The sequence below is a fragment of the Cherax quadricarinatus genome, chromosome 86, assembly GCF_038502225.1.
Source record: "Cherax quadricarinatus isolate ZL_2023a chromosome 86, ASM3850222v1, whole genome shotgun sequence".
Taxonomy (NCBI): domain Eukaryota; kingdom Metazoa; phylum Arthropoda; class Malacostraca; order Decapoda; family Parastacidae; genus Cherax; species Cherax quadricarinatus.
Window position 1 is genome coordinate 18,650,931 of NC_091377.1, and position 18,355 is coordinate 18,669,285.

General features: G+C 42.9%; 1 protein-coding gene across 2 annotated transcripts in view; it reads right to left on the bottom strand.

Moving 5' to 3' along the window:
* Window positions 1-354: 354 nt before the first annotated feature.
* Window positions 355-18,355, bottom strand: part of LOC128703020 (zinc finger protein 271-like) — a 41,682-nt gene continuing 23,681 nt past the window's right edge. For both annotated transcript variants that reach the window (XM_053797570.2, XM_053797571.2), the window contains one exon: window positions 355-5,372. In XM_053797570.2, the coding sequence (XP_053653545.1) occupies window positions 3,227-4,777 (1,551 nt within the window). In that variant the 5' untranslated portion in view covers window positions 4,778-5,372 and the 3' untranslated portion in view covers window positions 355-3,226. The remainder of the gene's footprint in view (window positions 5,373-18,355) is intronic.

Genomic DNA, 18,355 nt, shown 5'->3' on the forward strand with positions numbered 1-18,355 from the left:
TCGCCAGCAATTTCTACACTGTTGTGGTGTAGGGATCACCTTTCGAACTTGTAACCGATGTCCTGCTATATAAACTGAGGATGGGAGTTCTCGGCTGTCAAAAGTTAAACGAGCCACATTGCTAGGGTATCGTCTCCGCCCACGGGCAGGAAGAACGTAAGTGTCTACCTTGAGGATTGGGAGATCTTGGAGTTCCAGCTGTTCTAGAATGTCGGTGCCACATGTCTGGAAATTTTGTTGAACTATGGTATGGGGCAGAATGACGGTACCACTACAAGAATTGAGGGAATGATGTTTTTCAAGGGTGACAGGAACAGTATCTATATGGGAAAGACGAGAGAGCTCACGAGCCTGGGTAGCATTCTGTACGGTAATGATGCGCGTACCGCTCTTAAGAGCATGAAAAGAAATATCTTTACCAACATGGCGTAGGAGTGCCTTGCCAATACTATGGTCAGAAAGATAGGCAGTAGAGGAAGTTGGTCGTAAAGTGAAGAATTTAGTCCACTGTTCAGTCTGAAACTGAGCGTGGAAAGGTAGTGAAGGACGTGTCGATCGTTTCTGAGAAGAACGAGAAGGTGAAGGTGGAGAAGTATCATCAGCAGGTAATTGTCGTTGACGTTTAGGCGTGGGACCAGAGTTGGTCCGACGTGGAACGGGTCGGCGATTTGAAAATTGCCGCACCGTAGAGGGAGAGGCCGGAAGCATAGTCAGAGGAGAGCGAAGGTCTGATAAATCGAAGGAGTCAGTCGAGGGCTCAGTACCTGAAGCGGGTGAGGAAACAGCACCGGCAATAGGTACAGAGGCATGAGGAATGTCTGAAGAGTGGTCCAAAGATGAGGCGGGGTCAGAACGGGGTGCGGTATCAAGAAGGGGCCCGGGGGTACCAGGTTCATGGACTAGGGCTGCCATGGTTAGGTTACTTCTTTCTTTTTGTTTTTAAGAAAAAAAAAGAAAGAAGAAAAGAAAATAAAAATAAAAAAAAGAAAAAAAAAGGGGGGACCGGGGAGGGATAGGTCCTAGGAGGAATGAAAGGGCCAGAAATCTCCCTCCGCGCCCAAGAGGACCTCAGCACCGCAAGTAGCGCAGATGCAGCATGGAACCCGTGCCATACCCTACCCATCATGCTAGTAAACTAACAATCCGGGATAGCAACCTCACATCTGCCGAGCTACCTCGGTGGACAAAAGAGAGGGCGGCCGGATATCCGCCACAAAGCATACCTCCTTCAGCCACCACCCCCGGAATCCGAAAGGTGGCTTCCAGAGATACACTCGTCGCCCGAAAGACACCCAAAGCTACTCCGGGATACCGGAGAGGGATCGGGACATCCCCAGGCGATCCAGATTCCACGGCAAACTACGCCACCGCTAAGAACCTCAACGGAATGGGATGGACCCCGGTATCCTTTCTCCTACCCAGGAACTAGCGCGCCTGTGGGAGAAATCCCAAAGGACAAAAAGAGGAAGGGCAAAAGGGAGGAGTGGGGAGGAGGAGGAGGAAAGGAAAAAGGGGAGGATGGGGAGGATGGGATAGGGGAGGGGAGATTGGGGGGTAATTAGGTTCGGTCTGAGGAAGAAGACCGATAGGTCTAATTCCTCAGACCAAGAGCCTCTTCACCACGCCAAGGAGCCCCCCTTGAAGAGGAGCAATATTACAGCTTAGAGAGAACAAGCAATTTGAAGAGAATCATTATGGGCTTGGCATCCCTAGTTTTGAAGGTTCTCATTATCCATCCTATCATTTTCCTAGCAGATATGGAAGATACATTGTTGTGATCTTTGAAAGAGATCTTCTGACATTATCACTCTTTGGTCCTTCACATTAGTTTTTTACTCAATTGTGTGGTTGGAATTTGTTTTATACCCCATTAGTTTTAATTCCCTTGAGTTTTCCCAAACAGAGTAATTGAAATTTGTCTTCATTAAACTTTATACATGTTTTCTGCAGCCTATTTAAATATTTGGTTTATGTCCGCTTAGAGACTTGCAATGTCTTCAATGGAAGACACTGTCATGCAAATTCAGGTGTCATCAGCAAAGGAAGACATAGTGCTATGACTTACATCTCTGTCTATGTCAGATATGAGGATGAGGAACAGGATGGGAGCGAGTACTGTACCTTGGGGAATGGAGCTTTTCACTGTAGCCACCTCTGATTTTACTCTGTTTACTATTACTCTTTGTGTTCTATTTGTTAGGAAGTTCTTGCTCCATCTACCAACTTTTCTTGTTATTCCTTTATCACACATTTTCTGTGCTATTACACCATGATCACACCTGTTAAAGGCTTTCATAAAGTCTATGTATACTACATCTGCATTTTGTTTGTCCTCCAGAGCATCCAAGTCCATGTCATAGTGGTCCAGTAATTGGGATAGGCAGGAGCAACCTGGGTTGTGTAACTGATGGGTATTGATGTGGGTGGCGATCTTCCTTCTTAGAACCTTTTCAAAGATTTTTATGATGCGGAATGTTAGTGCTATCAGTCTGTAATTCTTTGCAATTGCTCTACTGCCACCTTTGTTGAGTGGGGCTATATCTGTTGTTTTTAGTGACTGTGGGATGACCCCTGTGTCCATGCTCCCTCCCCATGGAATGCTTAAGGCACATGAAAGAGGCTTCTTGCAGTTCTTGATGAACACTGAGTTCCACAAGTCTGGGCCTGGGGAAGAGTGCATGGGCATGTCATTTATTGCTTTTACAAAGTCTTGTGGTGTTAGGATAATATCGGAGATTTTTTAAGTAACCAGATTTTGAGTCATGGTCATAAAAAATTCATTTAGATTGTCAACGTTTAGTCTGATTAACGGCTCACTAAACGCCGAGTCATATCTCGCCTAGATCACTATATAATCGCTTTGCTTTTTCACAAATTATTGTTTTAGAAAAATGAAATACCAAAAATGAAATACCAAAAAAGTTTCACAGAGCTTGTACAAATGATGCTTAACGAACGAAAGCTGACAAGAGACAGCACGCGATGCTTTGTTTTCATTGGACTTTGTCCAGATACAGTTTTGTTTAGGTCAAATATCAGGACAATATCCGAATACCAAGTCATATTTTTCTCAAAAAAGTTAGGAAATATCAAGTTGTATGAATATAAGGACATACGTACGAATATTGAGATTCCACTGTATGGTATACTTTATAAAAAGATTTGAATTTGATTGTAAACATTATCTAAAAAATGCTATTCATTTAAGTGTAAAATGATTCTGACATTAGCTCAAAATTCCTTTCCCTATATGCATCCTTACATGGGAAGCTAAAACAGATTTCTTTGAAAAGCCTTTTAAGCACTCAGAACACCTGTATGGTTTCTCTCCAGTATGAGCTCTCATGTGTGTTACTAGAGATGATTTTTTTGAAAAATATTTTAGACACTCTGAACAATTATATAGTTTTTCTCCTGTATGATATCTCATGTGTGATTTTAGAGATGATTTATATAAAAAGTTTTTTAGACATACTGTACATTGATATGGTTTTTGACCTGCATGAACTTTTGTGTGTGTTGCTAAAACAGATTTACACAAAAATTCTTTAAAGCACACTGAACAATTATAAGGTTTCTTTCCTGTATGAACTTTCACATGTTCTGCTAGAGATGAGCGATAAGAAAACTCTTTTCGGCACATTGAACACTGATAAGGTTTTTCCCCTAAATGAGCTCTCATGTGGGTAAATAAAACTGACTCCTTTGAAAAACATTTTTGACAGACTGAGCACTGAAAGGGTTTCTCTCCTGTATGAACTCTTGTGTGTATCACTAGATTTGTTTTACTTGTAAATTCTTTCTGGCACACAGAACATTTGTATGGTTTCTCTCCTGTATGAACACTCATATGCGCTACCTGAGCTGACTTATGTGAAAAACTTTTAAGACACTTTGGACACTTGTATGGCTTCTCTCGTGTATGAACTCTCATGTGTATTACCAAGTGTGATTTTTGTGAAAATTTTTTTAAACATTCTGGACAACTAAATGGCTTCTCTCCTGTATGAATTCTCATGTGCATTCCTAAACTTGAATTATTTTTAAAGTCTTTTAAACATATTGAACACCGAAATGGATTGTCTTCTCCTGTATGAGTGCTCATGTGTATTAGAAGAGCTGATTTGCGAGAAAAGTCTTTCAGACACTCTGGACATTTATACGGCTTTTCACCTGTATGAATCCTCATGTGTACTACTAGGTTTGATTTTAAATTGAAGTTTTTTAGGCACACTGAGCATTTATAAGGTTTCTCTCCTGTATGAACTCTTGAATGCATCATTAGTAGTGATTTTTTTGAAAATGCCTTTACACAAACTGAGCATTTGTATGGTTTCTCTCCTGTATGAATTCGTGTATGCGTTATTAGAACTGACTTTTTTTTAAACTCTTTTGTACATACTGTACATTTGTATGATTTTTCTCCTGTATGAACATTCATATGTGCTACTAGATTTGATTTAATTGAAAAGTGTTTTTGACACACTGAACATACATATGGTCTCTCTCCTGTATGAACCCTCATGTGGGTTACTAAAACTGATTTGTATGAAAAGTCTTTTAGACATTCTTGACACTTATATGGTTTTTCTTTCGTATGAACTCTCATGTGTAATAAAAGATGTGATTTGTATTGAAATTCTTTGACACACATTGAACACTTGAATGGTTTCTCTTGATGAACTTTCTTCATATGTGCTGTTAAAGCTGTTTCACGCACAAAGTTTTTCTGACACAATGAACAGGAAAATGGCCTCTCTCCTAAATGATTTGTCATTGTTCCAATTACAAATTTTACAAGGTCTTTCAGAAACTTTGAACATCTATGTTGTTTCTTCCATACAGAATTACTATCTTATGTTGAATTAGATATAATAGCCTGTTAAAAGTATTTGGGATACTGTACAATAACAGTTTTTCTGTAATGTACAGTCTTATTATATTTTATCTGAAAAATACTTTGACACTAAACAACAGTATGCTTTTAAAAGTCTTACATATTTAGTACATATTTTTCTAGATTCAGAAAGCACTAGGTGTATTCTTTACACACTGAACTCTAACGAGCTTCATCTCCTGTAACTTTTGTAAAATGGTTTTATGAGAAATGGTTTTAGGCACTGAATACTAATATATGAACTTTTACAAAATAATTTTAGATCTTTAAACCATTTACGATTTCACTCAAATGCATCAAAGTATTAACCATGGAATAACTCTGAACAAAAGTGGTGGTTAACAAAATGTGTGGTGGATATAATTTGGTATAAAGAAGTCTGTAATAGTTTATAAGAACCTCTCTTTACATCTTGTCTTTAAAGGTGCTGAGGACGTCTTGCTGAAGTATACTGGTGCTAGTTCTCCTTATGTTGCTTCATGTGAAAAAAAATGCAAAAATATAAATGTCACTTTCAATATCTTTAGCTCAATGTTAATCTTTTATCTTCTCCCAATAATTCACTACTTAATGAAAGTAGGAAGTAGAGTGATGATAGTATTTTGTTAAGCAAGACCCTCCCATGTCCCAGGTGCTATATGGCCCTTACAGGTTTACCCATTTCCCATGAATATAATAATATTAGTAATAATAAGAGTAGTAATAATTTAATAATAATGATAATTAATAATAATTTTATAATAATAAAAGTATTGTAATTAATCAATTCTTCATTTGCAACCTGTCCAACTGTACTTATGACTGTAATGTATTACCCAAGCTTTACTAACTTAAATTTTATTCAAGGTCTAGAATTAAGTAGTAGTAGGAATTATGATTAATGTACCTGAAATGCATTTGTATAATTAGTAGCATTCTCGAGAGCCTTATTTTGTTTCATATTTCATCTGTATTATAATATGATCAAATGCAATATGTAATCATTTTGAATGTATAACTGCTGTATGTGTATGGTTCTTTAGAAATAAATAAAAAAATTTAAGATTAGATTTTATTTTTCAATTTCTTGTCTTTTTTTTTAACAATGGCTGTCTCCCACTGACTTCCACCATCATTTACTCTATCACTGTCTTGCCAGAGGCAAGTCTGAATAATTACTTTCTAAAGAAGGCTCTTTGAAGCACCAAATAGAATAGTAAAATGTCTGCATAACCTCTATAACACTACTAATACTCTTAGATCACTGTGCACATGGACACATGCTCTCACTGTAATGACTCGTGATAAAGGCTTCCAGCTTCACTTGAAGAACCTGGTAAGAAACAACTGACAAGAGTAAGTGACAGATACCATGGTTCATGGAACCCTTCATAGACAGTAGTGTTGCACTCTCTAAAACTCTCTATAGCAGTGTTCAGGATCCATGAGTTACTAATAGGAATCCTGCAAATAGTACCCAGATTCATAGAGGAGGCAGCTGAAAACCTTAGGGAGGATACTTAAAATGCAAAGCACTAAGACACCAAACTCACCTCTCAACCTGTGACATGGGAGATTTATAAAACAAACTGCTAGATAAAAACATCTCTGTGGATGCAATTGGATGTCTTAGGTAAATTATTATTATTATAATCAAAAAGAAGCATTAAGCCACAAGGGCTATACAGTGCTGCAGGGTAGGGAAGGAAGCGAGGGTATTGGGCGGCAGAAGGGAGGAGGGATGATCAGTAGGTTACAGAAAACAGCGGGGCAGGGGATAGTACAGGGGTAGAGGGTAGCAAGAGATTGAGGTAGAAAGGGCTGAAGGTATCAGAATTTGTGAAGTAAATCAGTTGTTGTCAAAAAGTCAATGAGAGAGTCCAGATGAAAGGTGGGTCCATCAGCGAGAAGGGAAGGTAAAGAGAGAGCAGTGGAGTGAAGACGACGATGGAGGTAAATTCTGTGTGCTCGTTGATAAAGTGGGCAGTCCAACAGAATGTGGCTGACTGATAATGGAGCCTGGCAATTCTCACAGAGAGAAGCAGGGCGCCTCTCCATGAGATATCCATGAGTAAGACGAGTATGGCCAATGCGAAGACGGGAGAGAGTAGTCTCCCAACCTCGACACTGGTGATAAGAAGACAGCCAGTAACATATACTTGGTTTAATGGACTGAAGTTTGTTACCGAGCATAGTAGACCAACGTTGTTGCCAACGGGTGTGAAGGTGGGAAGATATTGCAGCAAAATAGTCCGTAAATGGAATACCTCTACAGTGGACCCCCGCATACCGTCGGCATCACATAACGTTTAATCCGCATACCGCTCGCTTTTATCGCAAAAATTTTGCCTCGCATACCGCTCAAAAACCCGCTCACCGCTGTTCGTCCGAGACGCGTCCAATGTGCGCCCTTAGCCAGCCTCACATGTGCCGCCGGTGGCATTGTTTACCAGCCAGCCTCCGCGGTAACATCCAAGCATACAATCGGAACATTTCGTATTATTACAGTGTTTTTGGTGATTTTATCTGCAAAATAAGTGACCATGGGCCCCAAGAAAGCTTCTAGTGCCAACCCTACAGCAATAAGGGTGAGAATTACTATAGAGATGAAGAAAAAGATCATTGATAAGTATGAAAGTGGAGTGCGTGTCTCCGAGCTGGCCAGGTTGTATAATAAACCCCAATCAACCATCGCTACTATTGGTGGTACAGCTGCTGCTGCTGATGTACCACCGTCAGCTGCTGCTGCTGCTGCACTGTCAGCTGCTGCTGCTGCTGTAGCACCGTCAGCTGCTGCTGCTGTTGTACCACCATCAGCTGCTGCTGCTGCTGCTGCTGCTGTAGTACCGTCTGCTGCTGCTGTAGTACCGTCTGCTGCTGCTGTAGCATCGTCTGCTGCTGCTGTAGCACTGTCAGCTGCTGCTGCTGCTATACCACCATCAGCTGCTGCTGTAGTACCATCTGCTGCTGCTGTAGCATCGTCTGCTGCTGCTGTAGCACTGTCAGCTGCTGCTGCTGCTGCTGTAGTACCGTTGTTGGTGTGGCTTATTGAGAATACCAAGAAACAATTAACCCCAGAGGATTTGGCACCCAGGATAACCCAGAAAAGTCAGTGTCATCGAAGACTAACTTATTTCCATTGGGGTCCTTAATCTTGTCTCCCAGGATGCAACCCACACCAGTCGACTAACACCCAGGTGAACAGGGAGAAATGCCTGGAACTAGTGCTCATATTGGTGAATTTAAAGCCAGCAAAGGTTGGTTTGAGAGATTTAAGAATCGTAGTGGCATACACAGTGTGATAAGGCCTGTTCTGGAAGAAAATGCCAAACAGGACCTACAGTACTCAGGAGGAAAAGGCACTCCCAGGACACAGTGTCTCATCAGTCATTGCTGCATCTTCAATAAAGGTAAGTGTCATTTATTCTTCATTTAGTAGAGTAGTACATGCACAATATATATTGTGCATGTACTACTCTACTATTGTGCATGTATCCTTCTCTTTGTGTGTAGGAAAATGTATATTTCATGTGGTAAAATTTTTTTTTTCATACTTTTGGGTGTCTTGCACGGATTAATTTGATTTCCATTATTTCTTATGGGGAAAATTCATTCGCATACCGATCATTTCGCATAACAATGAGCCCTCTTGCACGGATTAAAGTCGCTATGCGGGGGTCCACTGTATATGAAACTGGTAGGTCATGTACTGCTGACCGCGCAGCAGTGTCTGCCTGTTCATTGCCCTGTACGTCAACATGACCAGGGACCCAACAAAAAACAACATCTTTATGCTTGGTAAAGATGCGGCGTAGCCAAAGTTGGATACGGAGGACTAAGGGGTGAGGTGTATCAAATTTCTGTATAGCCTGTAAAGCGCTAAGGGAGTCTGAGACAAGCACAAATGATGACACAGGCATAGATACAATAGGATAAGTGCTGCAAGGATGGCATACAATTCAGCAGTAAAAATACTAGCCGAAGATAGTAAATGCCCTCGTACGACGCTGTCCGGAAACACTGCTGCGAATCCTATGCCGTCAGAAGACTCAGAGCCATCTGTGTACACAGCAATGGCATGAGAATGAGAGTGGAAGTGGTCAAGAAAAAGAGAGCGGGAAGCAACCATAGACAGTTGGGCTTTCGAGCAAGGGAGAGAGAAAGAACAGACTCGAACAGCTGGAACTTCCCAGGGGGGTAGGGAAAAGTGAGATGCTACATGAACATAGAAAGGTGGTAATTGAAGAGAAGACAAGAGCGAATGAAGGCGAAGAGAGAAGGGATGGAGTAAACAGGGGCGGCGAACAAATAAAGAATGTCTACTAATATCAGTGACCATTCTATAAATGGAAGGATTGCGGAGATCATGAGAGCGTACATAGTAGCGAAGGCAATGGGCATCACGGCGATCGGATAAGGATGGAACGTTCGCTTCTGCATAGAGGCTCTCAACAGAGGAAGAGCGAAAAGCACCAAGGCATAAACGTAATCCTTGGTGATGAATGGGGTTAAGGCTAGAGAGAGTAGCAGGGGATGCCGCTGAATAGATCTGGTCACCATAATCAAGTTTCGATAAAATGAGGGTGGAATGTAGGCGAAGGAGGGTTCGACGATCAGCTCCCCATGAAAGATGAGCAAGGGTTTTAAGAAGGTTCAGCTGGCTGTGACAAGTTGCCATCAGAGAGGTAATGTGAGGTTTCCAGGATAACCAACGGTCAAAGAGGAGGCCCAGAAACTTGACTGTATCATGTTCAGGGATACGGGAGCCATAGAGGTACAAAGGATGATCGGAGATGACAGAGCGTCTAGTGAAAGTAATTTGGTGGGTTTTAGTGCTGGAAAATTTAAACCCACGTGTGCTGGCCCAATTGGAAACACGGTCGACCGCATGCTGGAGAGAAACTGTAATGAGGTGAAAGTCAGCGCCTGCACAGGCAATAGCGATGATCGGAGATGACAGAGCGTCTAGTGAAAGTAATTTGGTGGGTTTTAGTGCTGGAAAATTTAAACCCACGTGTGGTGGCCCAATTGGAAACACGGTCGACCGCATGCTGGAGAGAAACTGTAATGAGGTGAAAGTCAGCGCCTGCACAGGCAATAGCGAAGTCATCAACATAGAGTGATGACCAAATATTTGATGGAAGACTTGAGGCCAAATCATTAATAGCAAGGAGAAAAAGTGTTGTGCTCAGAACACATCCCTGGGGGACACCTTCAGCTTGGATAAAGTCCGGGGAGAGCACATTATTAACCCGAACACGGAAATGTCTATCAGTTAAAAAGTTCTTAAGGAAGGATGGTAGATTGCCTCGGAGGCCTAAGGAGTGGGCTTGGGCCAAAATATTATACCTCCAAGTTGTGTCATATGCCTTCTCAAGGTCAAAAAATATGGCAATAACCAAGTGGTTATTTGCAAAGGCATTACGAACATACGTATCCAAGCATAGTAAGGGGTCTATGGTAGAACGTTCCTTACGAAAGCCATATTGACGAGTGGAGAGACTGTTGTTTGTCTCTAAATACCACACTAAACGTCTATTTACCAGGCGTTCCATCACTTTGCAAACTGCACTGGTAAGAGCAATGGGACGATAGTGGGAGGTTTCATGTCCCATAGTACCCAGTTTGAGGAAAGGGAGAACAATGGCTGATTTCCACAGCTGTGGAAGAACTCCTTGTGACCAAATAAGATTGAAAAGGCGTAATAGGACTGCAAGGGCTGACTGATGTAAATGTTGTAGCATACGAATACGAAAGTCGTCGGGCCTAGCTGCCGATGATCGGCAAGCTGAGAGTGTTGCCTCCAGTTCTTGAAGTGTAAAAGGCACATTATACTGTTCTTCTCTGAGAGAAGAAAACTCCAAGGGTACTAACTCTCTGGCAGACTTTGAGGATAGAAACGAGGGGCATAGATGAAGCCCCAGAGAAATATGGACCAGATGATTGCCAATTTCATTGGCAACATCTAGTGGGTTTGCTATATCAACACCGGCAACCCGCAGAACAGGAGCCGGGTCAGGAGAATATTTACCACTCAGTTTTCATACTTTTTTCCAGACTGCACTCACAGAGGAAGCAGAGGTGATGGTGGAGACATAATCTCGCCGGCAAGTGCATTTAGCGTCACGGATGACACGGTGAGCGATCGCACGCTTCTGCTTAAAATCAAGAAGTCTCTCCGTCGTTCTATTATACCGGTACCTGCCCCATGCAGCGCGTTTCAAACGTACTGCACGAGCACAAGCAGGAGACCACCAAGGCACACATTTCTGAGAATGCCTGCCCGAAGTATGGGGTATAGAATGAGAAGCTGCGGTTAAAACGGAGGACGAGAAGAGGTGTAAAAGCTCATCTATGGAGGACGAAGAAGGAACCTCACTAAAAACAGTTAGTTGTGAGTAAAGGTTCCAATTTGCCTGATCAAACTGCCAGCGTGGGATACGAAGAGGTGGTGAATATGAAGGGGAAGTAAGAATGATTGGGAAATGATCGCTGTCATGTAAATCCGGGAGAACAGACCAGGTGAAGTCTAATGCGGCGGAGGAAGAGCAGACTGAGAGATCAATGCAAGAGAGAGTGTGAGTCCAAGGATCAAAATGGGTGTGAGTACCTGTATTTAAAACATGGAGGGGGTGGGTGGCAAGAAAAGCCTCTAACTGAATGCCACGGGAATCACAGTGAGAACCCCCCCAGAGGAAATGATGGGCATTAAAATCGCCAAGTAACAGAATCGGTGGTGGTAATGACGAAACAAGAAAGGCAATATCCGGAATAGATAATGCCCGAGAAGGAGAGAGATATAAAGAACAGAGCGTATATCACCTATGCAAGTGGATACGGGCTGCTGTGTAATGCAGCGAAGTACGAACAAATAGCTGATGGTACGGAATATCAGTGTGTAGAAGAAGGGCACTTTCATTAAAGGTCCCATCAGGAAAAGGATCTGAAGAATACAATAAATTATAGCCTGAGATGGGAGAGAGAACAGAAGAGTGTAATTTTGGTTCCTGTAAGCAAACACCAACAGGGGAAAACTGGGAGAGTAACATCTGAAGCTCACCCAGATTACCTCTGAGGCCGCGTATATTCCACTGTAAATAGGCCATGATTGGCAATGATAAAGATACTTGAAATCCACAGGTAAGGGTTCCTATGGACCAAAGGGGTTAGAAAAGTCCACATGCAGAGGCAGCGGAAAACGTTCAAGCAGTGAAGGAACTGTGCGCTGTGAAGAAAGGAGTTGCACAGATGGAGGAGAGGAGAGAGAAGGAACAGAGGGTGGATCAGTGTCCATTGATGGTTTGGTCTCTGCAATATATTCAGAGATTGCTTCAAGTGTTTCGGAATTCAGAGACGTCGCATGGGAGACAATATTGGAGATGGTAGGGGGAGGATGAGTAAAGATTGGAACTGTAATGGACTGTACCAAGGCAGGGGGGGGGGCGAAAGGGTGGAGGGAACTGGAGAAAAAGCATGGAAGGGGACAGAAGAGGCAGAAACCTGGGAGGTGGCAGAAGAGGAAGAAACTTGGGAGGGAACAGGGGAGGTAGGTATAGTACGAGGAGGAGGGTGAACCTCTACACTTGTAACAGAGCCAGTGAGAGGGGAAGAACCCGGTACAGAGACAGGGAAGGTAAAATAAGGAGGTGGAAGAAGGGAAGGAGGGGTTAAAGGACCTATTTTTGACTTCTGAGAAGTAGAGGGACGATTGGGAGGAGGTGTCGTACGAGGTCTCGTCGATACTGAGGCTTGTGAGGGAGAACACGAAGAAGCGAGAACAGACTGAGGCGTTGAAGTAGGGACGTCTGAGCCTAGGACAGCAAAAGAATTAGATACAGGAGTGACTATGGGAGAGGTAACCACAGAGGAGGTTGCAGAAGATGGGACCCTAGAAGTGGGGAGACGTTTTGAAACACGGGAATAAGAAACACGAGGTAATCTCCCTTGGAGGCGGAGATGAGAAACTGCCATGGCATAAGGGAGACCTTCTGCCTCTTTGAGGTAGCGGATTTCCCGCTCATTTAAGTAGACTTGGCAACGGCGAGAGTACGAAGGGTGAGCCTCATGACAATTAAGGCAAGAAGTAGGTTGATTGCAAGCCGTATTAGAATGGTCATCGGCACCACAGACTGTCCATTCGGCTATGGATCTGCAATATTTCGCTGGATGGCCAAATCGCCAGCAATTTCTACACTGTTGCGGTGTAGGGATCACCTTTCGAACTTGTAACCAATGTCCTGCTACATAAACTGAGGATGTGAGTTCACGGCTGTCAAAAGTTAAACGAGCCACATTGCTAGGGTATCGTCTCCGCCCGCGGGCAGGAAGAACATAAGTGTCTACCTTGAGGATTGGGAGATCTTGGAGTTCCAGCTGTTCAAGAATGTCATTGCCACATGTCTGGAAATTTTGTTGATCTATGGTATGGGGCAGAATGATGGTACCACTACAAGAATTGAGGGAATGATGTTTTTCAATAGCGACAGGAACAGTACAGTGGACCCTCAACCAGCGATATTAATCCGTTCCTGAGAGCTCATCGTTAAGCGAAATAATCGTTAGTCAAGTTAATTTTCCCCATAAGAAATAATGGAAATCAAATTAATCCATGCAAGACACCCCAAAGTATTGAAAAAAAAATATTTACCACATGAAATATTAATTTTAATACACACAAACTGAAGAAGACATGCACAGTTACATGACACTTACCTTTATTGAAGATCTGGTGATGATTGATGGGATGGGAGGAGGGGAGACCGTTGATCTTGTTAATGTTTAGAAAAGGAATCCCCTTCCATTAGCACTTGAGGTAGCAAGTCTTTTTCTTTGGTTACTTCCCTTGTTCTTTTAATGCCACTAGGACCAGCTTCAGAGTCACTGGACTTCTGTCGCACAACATATCTGTCCATAGAAGCCTTTACCTCTCGTTCCTTTATCCTAAAGTGTTTCACGACATTGTCAGTGTAATAGTCACCAGCACGGCTTGCAATAGCTGTGTGAGGGTGATTTTCATCAAAAAAGGTTTGCACTTTAAGCCATATTGCACACATTTCTTTAATCTTTGAAGTAGGCAACTTCTTCAATTTCTCTCTCCCCTCCTCCGAAGCAGTTTCCTCAGGTGTGGCCTCTTTCTGTTGAAGATGATCTAGCAGCTCATCAGTGGTTTGTTCTTCATTGTCCTCCTCCACCAACTCTTCCACATCCTCCCCACTAACCTCACCAATATGAGCACTAGTTCCAGGCATTTTTTCCTGTTCACCTGGGTGTTAGTCAACTGTTGTGGGTCGCATCCTGGGGGACAAGATTAAGGACCCCAATGGAAATAAGTTAGACAGTCCTCGATGATGCACTGACTTTCTTGTGTTATCCTGGGTGGCTAACCCTCCGGGGTTAATCGTTTCTCGGTAATTGTTTCACGTTAAGCCACACCAACAACACTCTCTCCACATCTTCGAGTAATACAGCTGATGGAGGTGCAGCAACAACAGCTGACTGTGGTGCAGCAGCAGCTGCACCTTTGGCAAGACCAGCTTCCTTGACTGCCGTTTTCTTACCCACAATAGCAGCGATGGTTGATTGGGGTTTACTATACAAACGACCAGCTCAGAGACACGCACTCCACTTTCATACTTAGCAATGATCTCTTTCTTCATCTCCATAGTAATTCTCACCCTTTTTGCTGTAGGGTTGGCACTAGAAGCTTTCTTGGGGCCCATGGTGACTTATTTTGCAGGTGCAATCACTACAAAGGCTGTGATAATATGAAATGTTCCAGTTGTTGTATGTTTGGAAGCGACCGCGGTGGCTGGCTAGCTTGTAAACACTGGCACCCAAGGGACAAATGAAGTGCGCTCAGGCCAAAGTGGACGCGTCTCGTACGGACCGAATAGCGCTGGTCGGGTTTTTAAGCGCTAGTTGAGGCAAAATTTTTGCGCTAAAATGTATCGGTAGTCAGATTTATCGTTAATCGATGCCATCGCTGGTTAAGGGTCCACTGTATCTATATGGGAAAGAAGAGAAAGATCATGAGCTTGGGTAGCATTCTGTACTGTGATGATGCGCGTACCGCTCTTAAGAGCATGAAAAGAAATATCTTTACCAACATGGCATAGGAGTGCCTTGCCAATACTGTGGTCGGAAAGATAGGTGGTAAAGTCAGTCGTAAAGTGAAGAATTTAGTCCATTGTGCAGTCTGAAACTGAGCATGGAAAGGGAGTGCAGGACGTGTCGATCTTTTCTGAGAAGAACGAGAAGGTGGAGAAGTATCATCAGCAGGTAATTGTCGTTGGCGTTTAGGCGTGGGACCAGAGTTGATCCGACGTGGAACGGGCCTGTGATTCGAAAATTGCCGCACCATAGAGGGAGAGGCCGGAAGCATAGTCAAAGGAGAGCAGAGGTCAGATAAATCAAAGGAGTCAGTCGAGACCTCAGTACCTGAAGCGGGTGAGGAAACAGCACCAGCAAGGGGTACAGAGGCATGAGGAGTGTCCGAAGAGTGGTCCAAAGACGAGGCGGGGTCAGAACGGGGTGCGGTATCAAGAAGGGGCCTAGGGGTACCAGGTTCATGGATTGGGTTCTCCATGGTTAGGATACTTCTTTCTTTTTGTTTTTAAGAAAAAAAAGAAAGAAGAAAAGAAAATAAAAATAAAAAAAAGAATAAAAAAAAGGGGTGACCGGGGAGGGATAGCTCCTAGGAGGAATGAAAGGGCCAGAAATCTCCCTCCGCGCCCAAGAGGACCTCAGCACCGCAAGTAGCATAGATGTAGCATGGAACCCGTGCCATACCCTACCCATCATGCCAGTGAACCAGCAATCCGGGATAGCAACCTCACATCTGCCGAGCTACCTCGGTGGACAAAAGAGAGGGTGGCCGGATATCCGCCACAAAGCATACCTCCTTCGGCCACCACCCCCGGAATCCGAAAGGTGGCTTCCAGAGATACACCCGTCGCCTGAAAGACACCCAAAGCCACTCTCCGGGATACCGGAGAGGGATCAGGACATCCCCAGGCAATCCAGATTCCACGGCAAACTATGCCACCGCCAAGAACCTCAACGGAATGGGATGGACCCCGGTACCCTTTCCCCTACCTAGGAACTAGTGCGCCTGTGGGAAAAATCCCAAAGGCCAAAAAGAGGAAGGGCAAAAGGGAGGGGTGGGGAGGGGGAGGAGGAAAGGGAAAAGGGGAGGATGGGGAGGATGGGATAGGGAAGGGGGGATTGGGGGGTAATTAGGTTCGGTCTGAGGAAGGAGACCGACAGGTCTAACTCCTCAGACCAAGAGCCTCTTCACCATGCCAAGGAGCCCCCCTGAAGAGGTCTTAGGTAAAGCCCAGTATTCTTCAGTAAGGACTAGCTTCACTGTCTCCTTGCTAGCCAAAAAAAAAAAAAAAAAAAAAAAAAAAAAAAAAAAAAAAAAAAAATCCTGATCATGGCAAATATATGAAAAATTGATGCAAAATCTTAAGTAACCTTCTGTAATCAACCACCTGCCTCGAAACACAATCATCCCTGTGGAAAACTACCACTATCAGCATTCTGAAAACCAGTTACCACATCTGACCCCCAATTTACAACCTAGAAAGGGTCAGGTCAGATGCTTAGAAGATCAGTGTGAACCATTCTGTAGCATACTTTAGGAATGAAATGAAAATCATTAATATCTTTAGGCATGCAACAGAAATCAATTATGTATCATATATGCTGAAAACAGATATGATTACTGATTTCACCCAAGTGAAAAGGAGACTGGATCTAGCACTGAGAGTCAAGTTGGATTAATGAAAGATTTGTATGTAGAAAGGTTTTTTTTAAGCCACTGCAAGCAAACCCACAATCAAAAAATAAAACTATATAGTGTGAGTTTTGTATTCTCTTGTTGCTGAGACAAAAATCTCCCGGGGTTAGAGTAAAAGATGGGGTACTTGTTTTATGTTTATTTCACAAGGGGAGTGCTAACCCATAGGGGTCATACACTGCCTTGGGGAATTTGATGTAATCAAATTCTATCCAAGGAAAGGGTAGTTCCACTTCACTGGATCAAGAGCCTTTCACTGGATGATTGTTGTACAGCATGCAGGGTACACAATCAATACACAAATAACCCGCACATAAAAGAGAGAAGCTTACGACGACGTTTCGGTCCGACTTGGACCATTTACAAAATCACACAAGTCCAAGTCGGGCCGAAACGTCGTCGTAAGCTTCTCTCTTTTATGTGCGAGTTATTTGTGTATCGTTCCAGTCACGGTATTGTGCCTTTTTTTGTTATTTATGTACACGATCAAGTTCCTAGAGCAATAGTCAGAAGGAATACTGTTTTCTGGATAAGGTAGATATTTTGTTCAAGGTGAATGATATGTGATAGGTTGGTGAATGACAGGTTATAGGTAATATATGATAACACAACCTCGAAAGAGCAACTGGAGATCTGGGGCATGTAAAAGCATAATTTCAATTGTGATTTAATTGTGAGTGGTCAGTAGGAAAACTCACAGGTGACACAAGTTCACCTGTTTTACAGTAACATCTTAAATCATGCAATTTATAGCTAATTTTCACCATTGTTCAAAAGTTGTAAACAAGCAGTTACAGGTTTAGCACTGATGTGAGATCAAAGAGCCTCAAACAAAATAAAATACAACCTCTCCTCATTTAACAACGGAGTTCCATTCCTAAGACCACGTCGGTAAATGAATTCATTGCTAAGTGAGGAGCATACTGAAATGGTAATGGGTTTGTGTCAACCATCTTTGATATTGTTTTAACCCTTAAACTGTCCAAACGTAGGTCTACGTTTGCACACACAGTGCTCCGCCCTTGATTTTCTCCATAGAATGTAAAAAAAACGTAGATCTACGTTTGGAGCGCTACACAAGCAAACGTAGATCTACGTTTGGACAGTTTAAGGGTTAATGTCACCTTTGCACCATTTATAACATTTCTGGTATATTTTTAAATGTTTATACAGTAGTGTACTGTATACTGTAATAGACAGAATAGAGGAATTCAGTTCTAATACACATTATTTAGGTATGCATACTCGTCAAAGTGCCTGTCGTAAGTCCAAGTCATCAGTAAACAAGTACGTCGCCAAGTGAGGAGAGGCTGTACATTGATCTTCTCACCCTTGCCAAACAACCCAGTTTCCTTGACCCACCATTTCTGCTGAGGTCCTCCTTATTCTCAATATGCCTGTCTCTGCCTCTCCACCAATCCTACTATTGTTTGCATCTGCTTTACACTAATCATATGGCAAGTCCAGAACATGTATCTCAATGTTATCACTCATGCAATAGGTCCAGTTAGTGTAGCATAAGAGAAAAAGGGGATTTGGAAGTTATGAAAAGCAGAATTCTGAAGGGAAGACAGCAGTGCCTAAGTGTCTGTAATAAGGCTAACAGACTGCATGGATTGACAAAGTCCCCTTAGTGGGCAAAATATTTCCTCAATAAATGTTCTGTATGTTGCACCTGT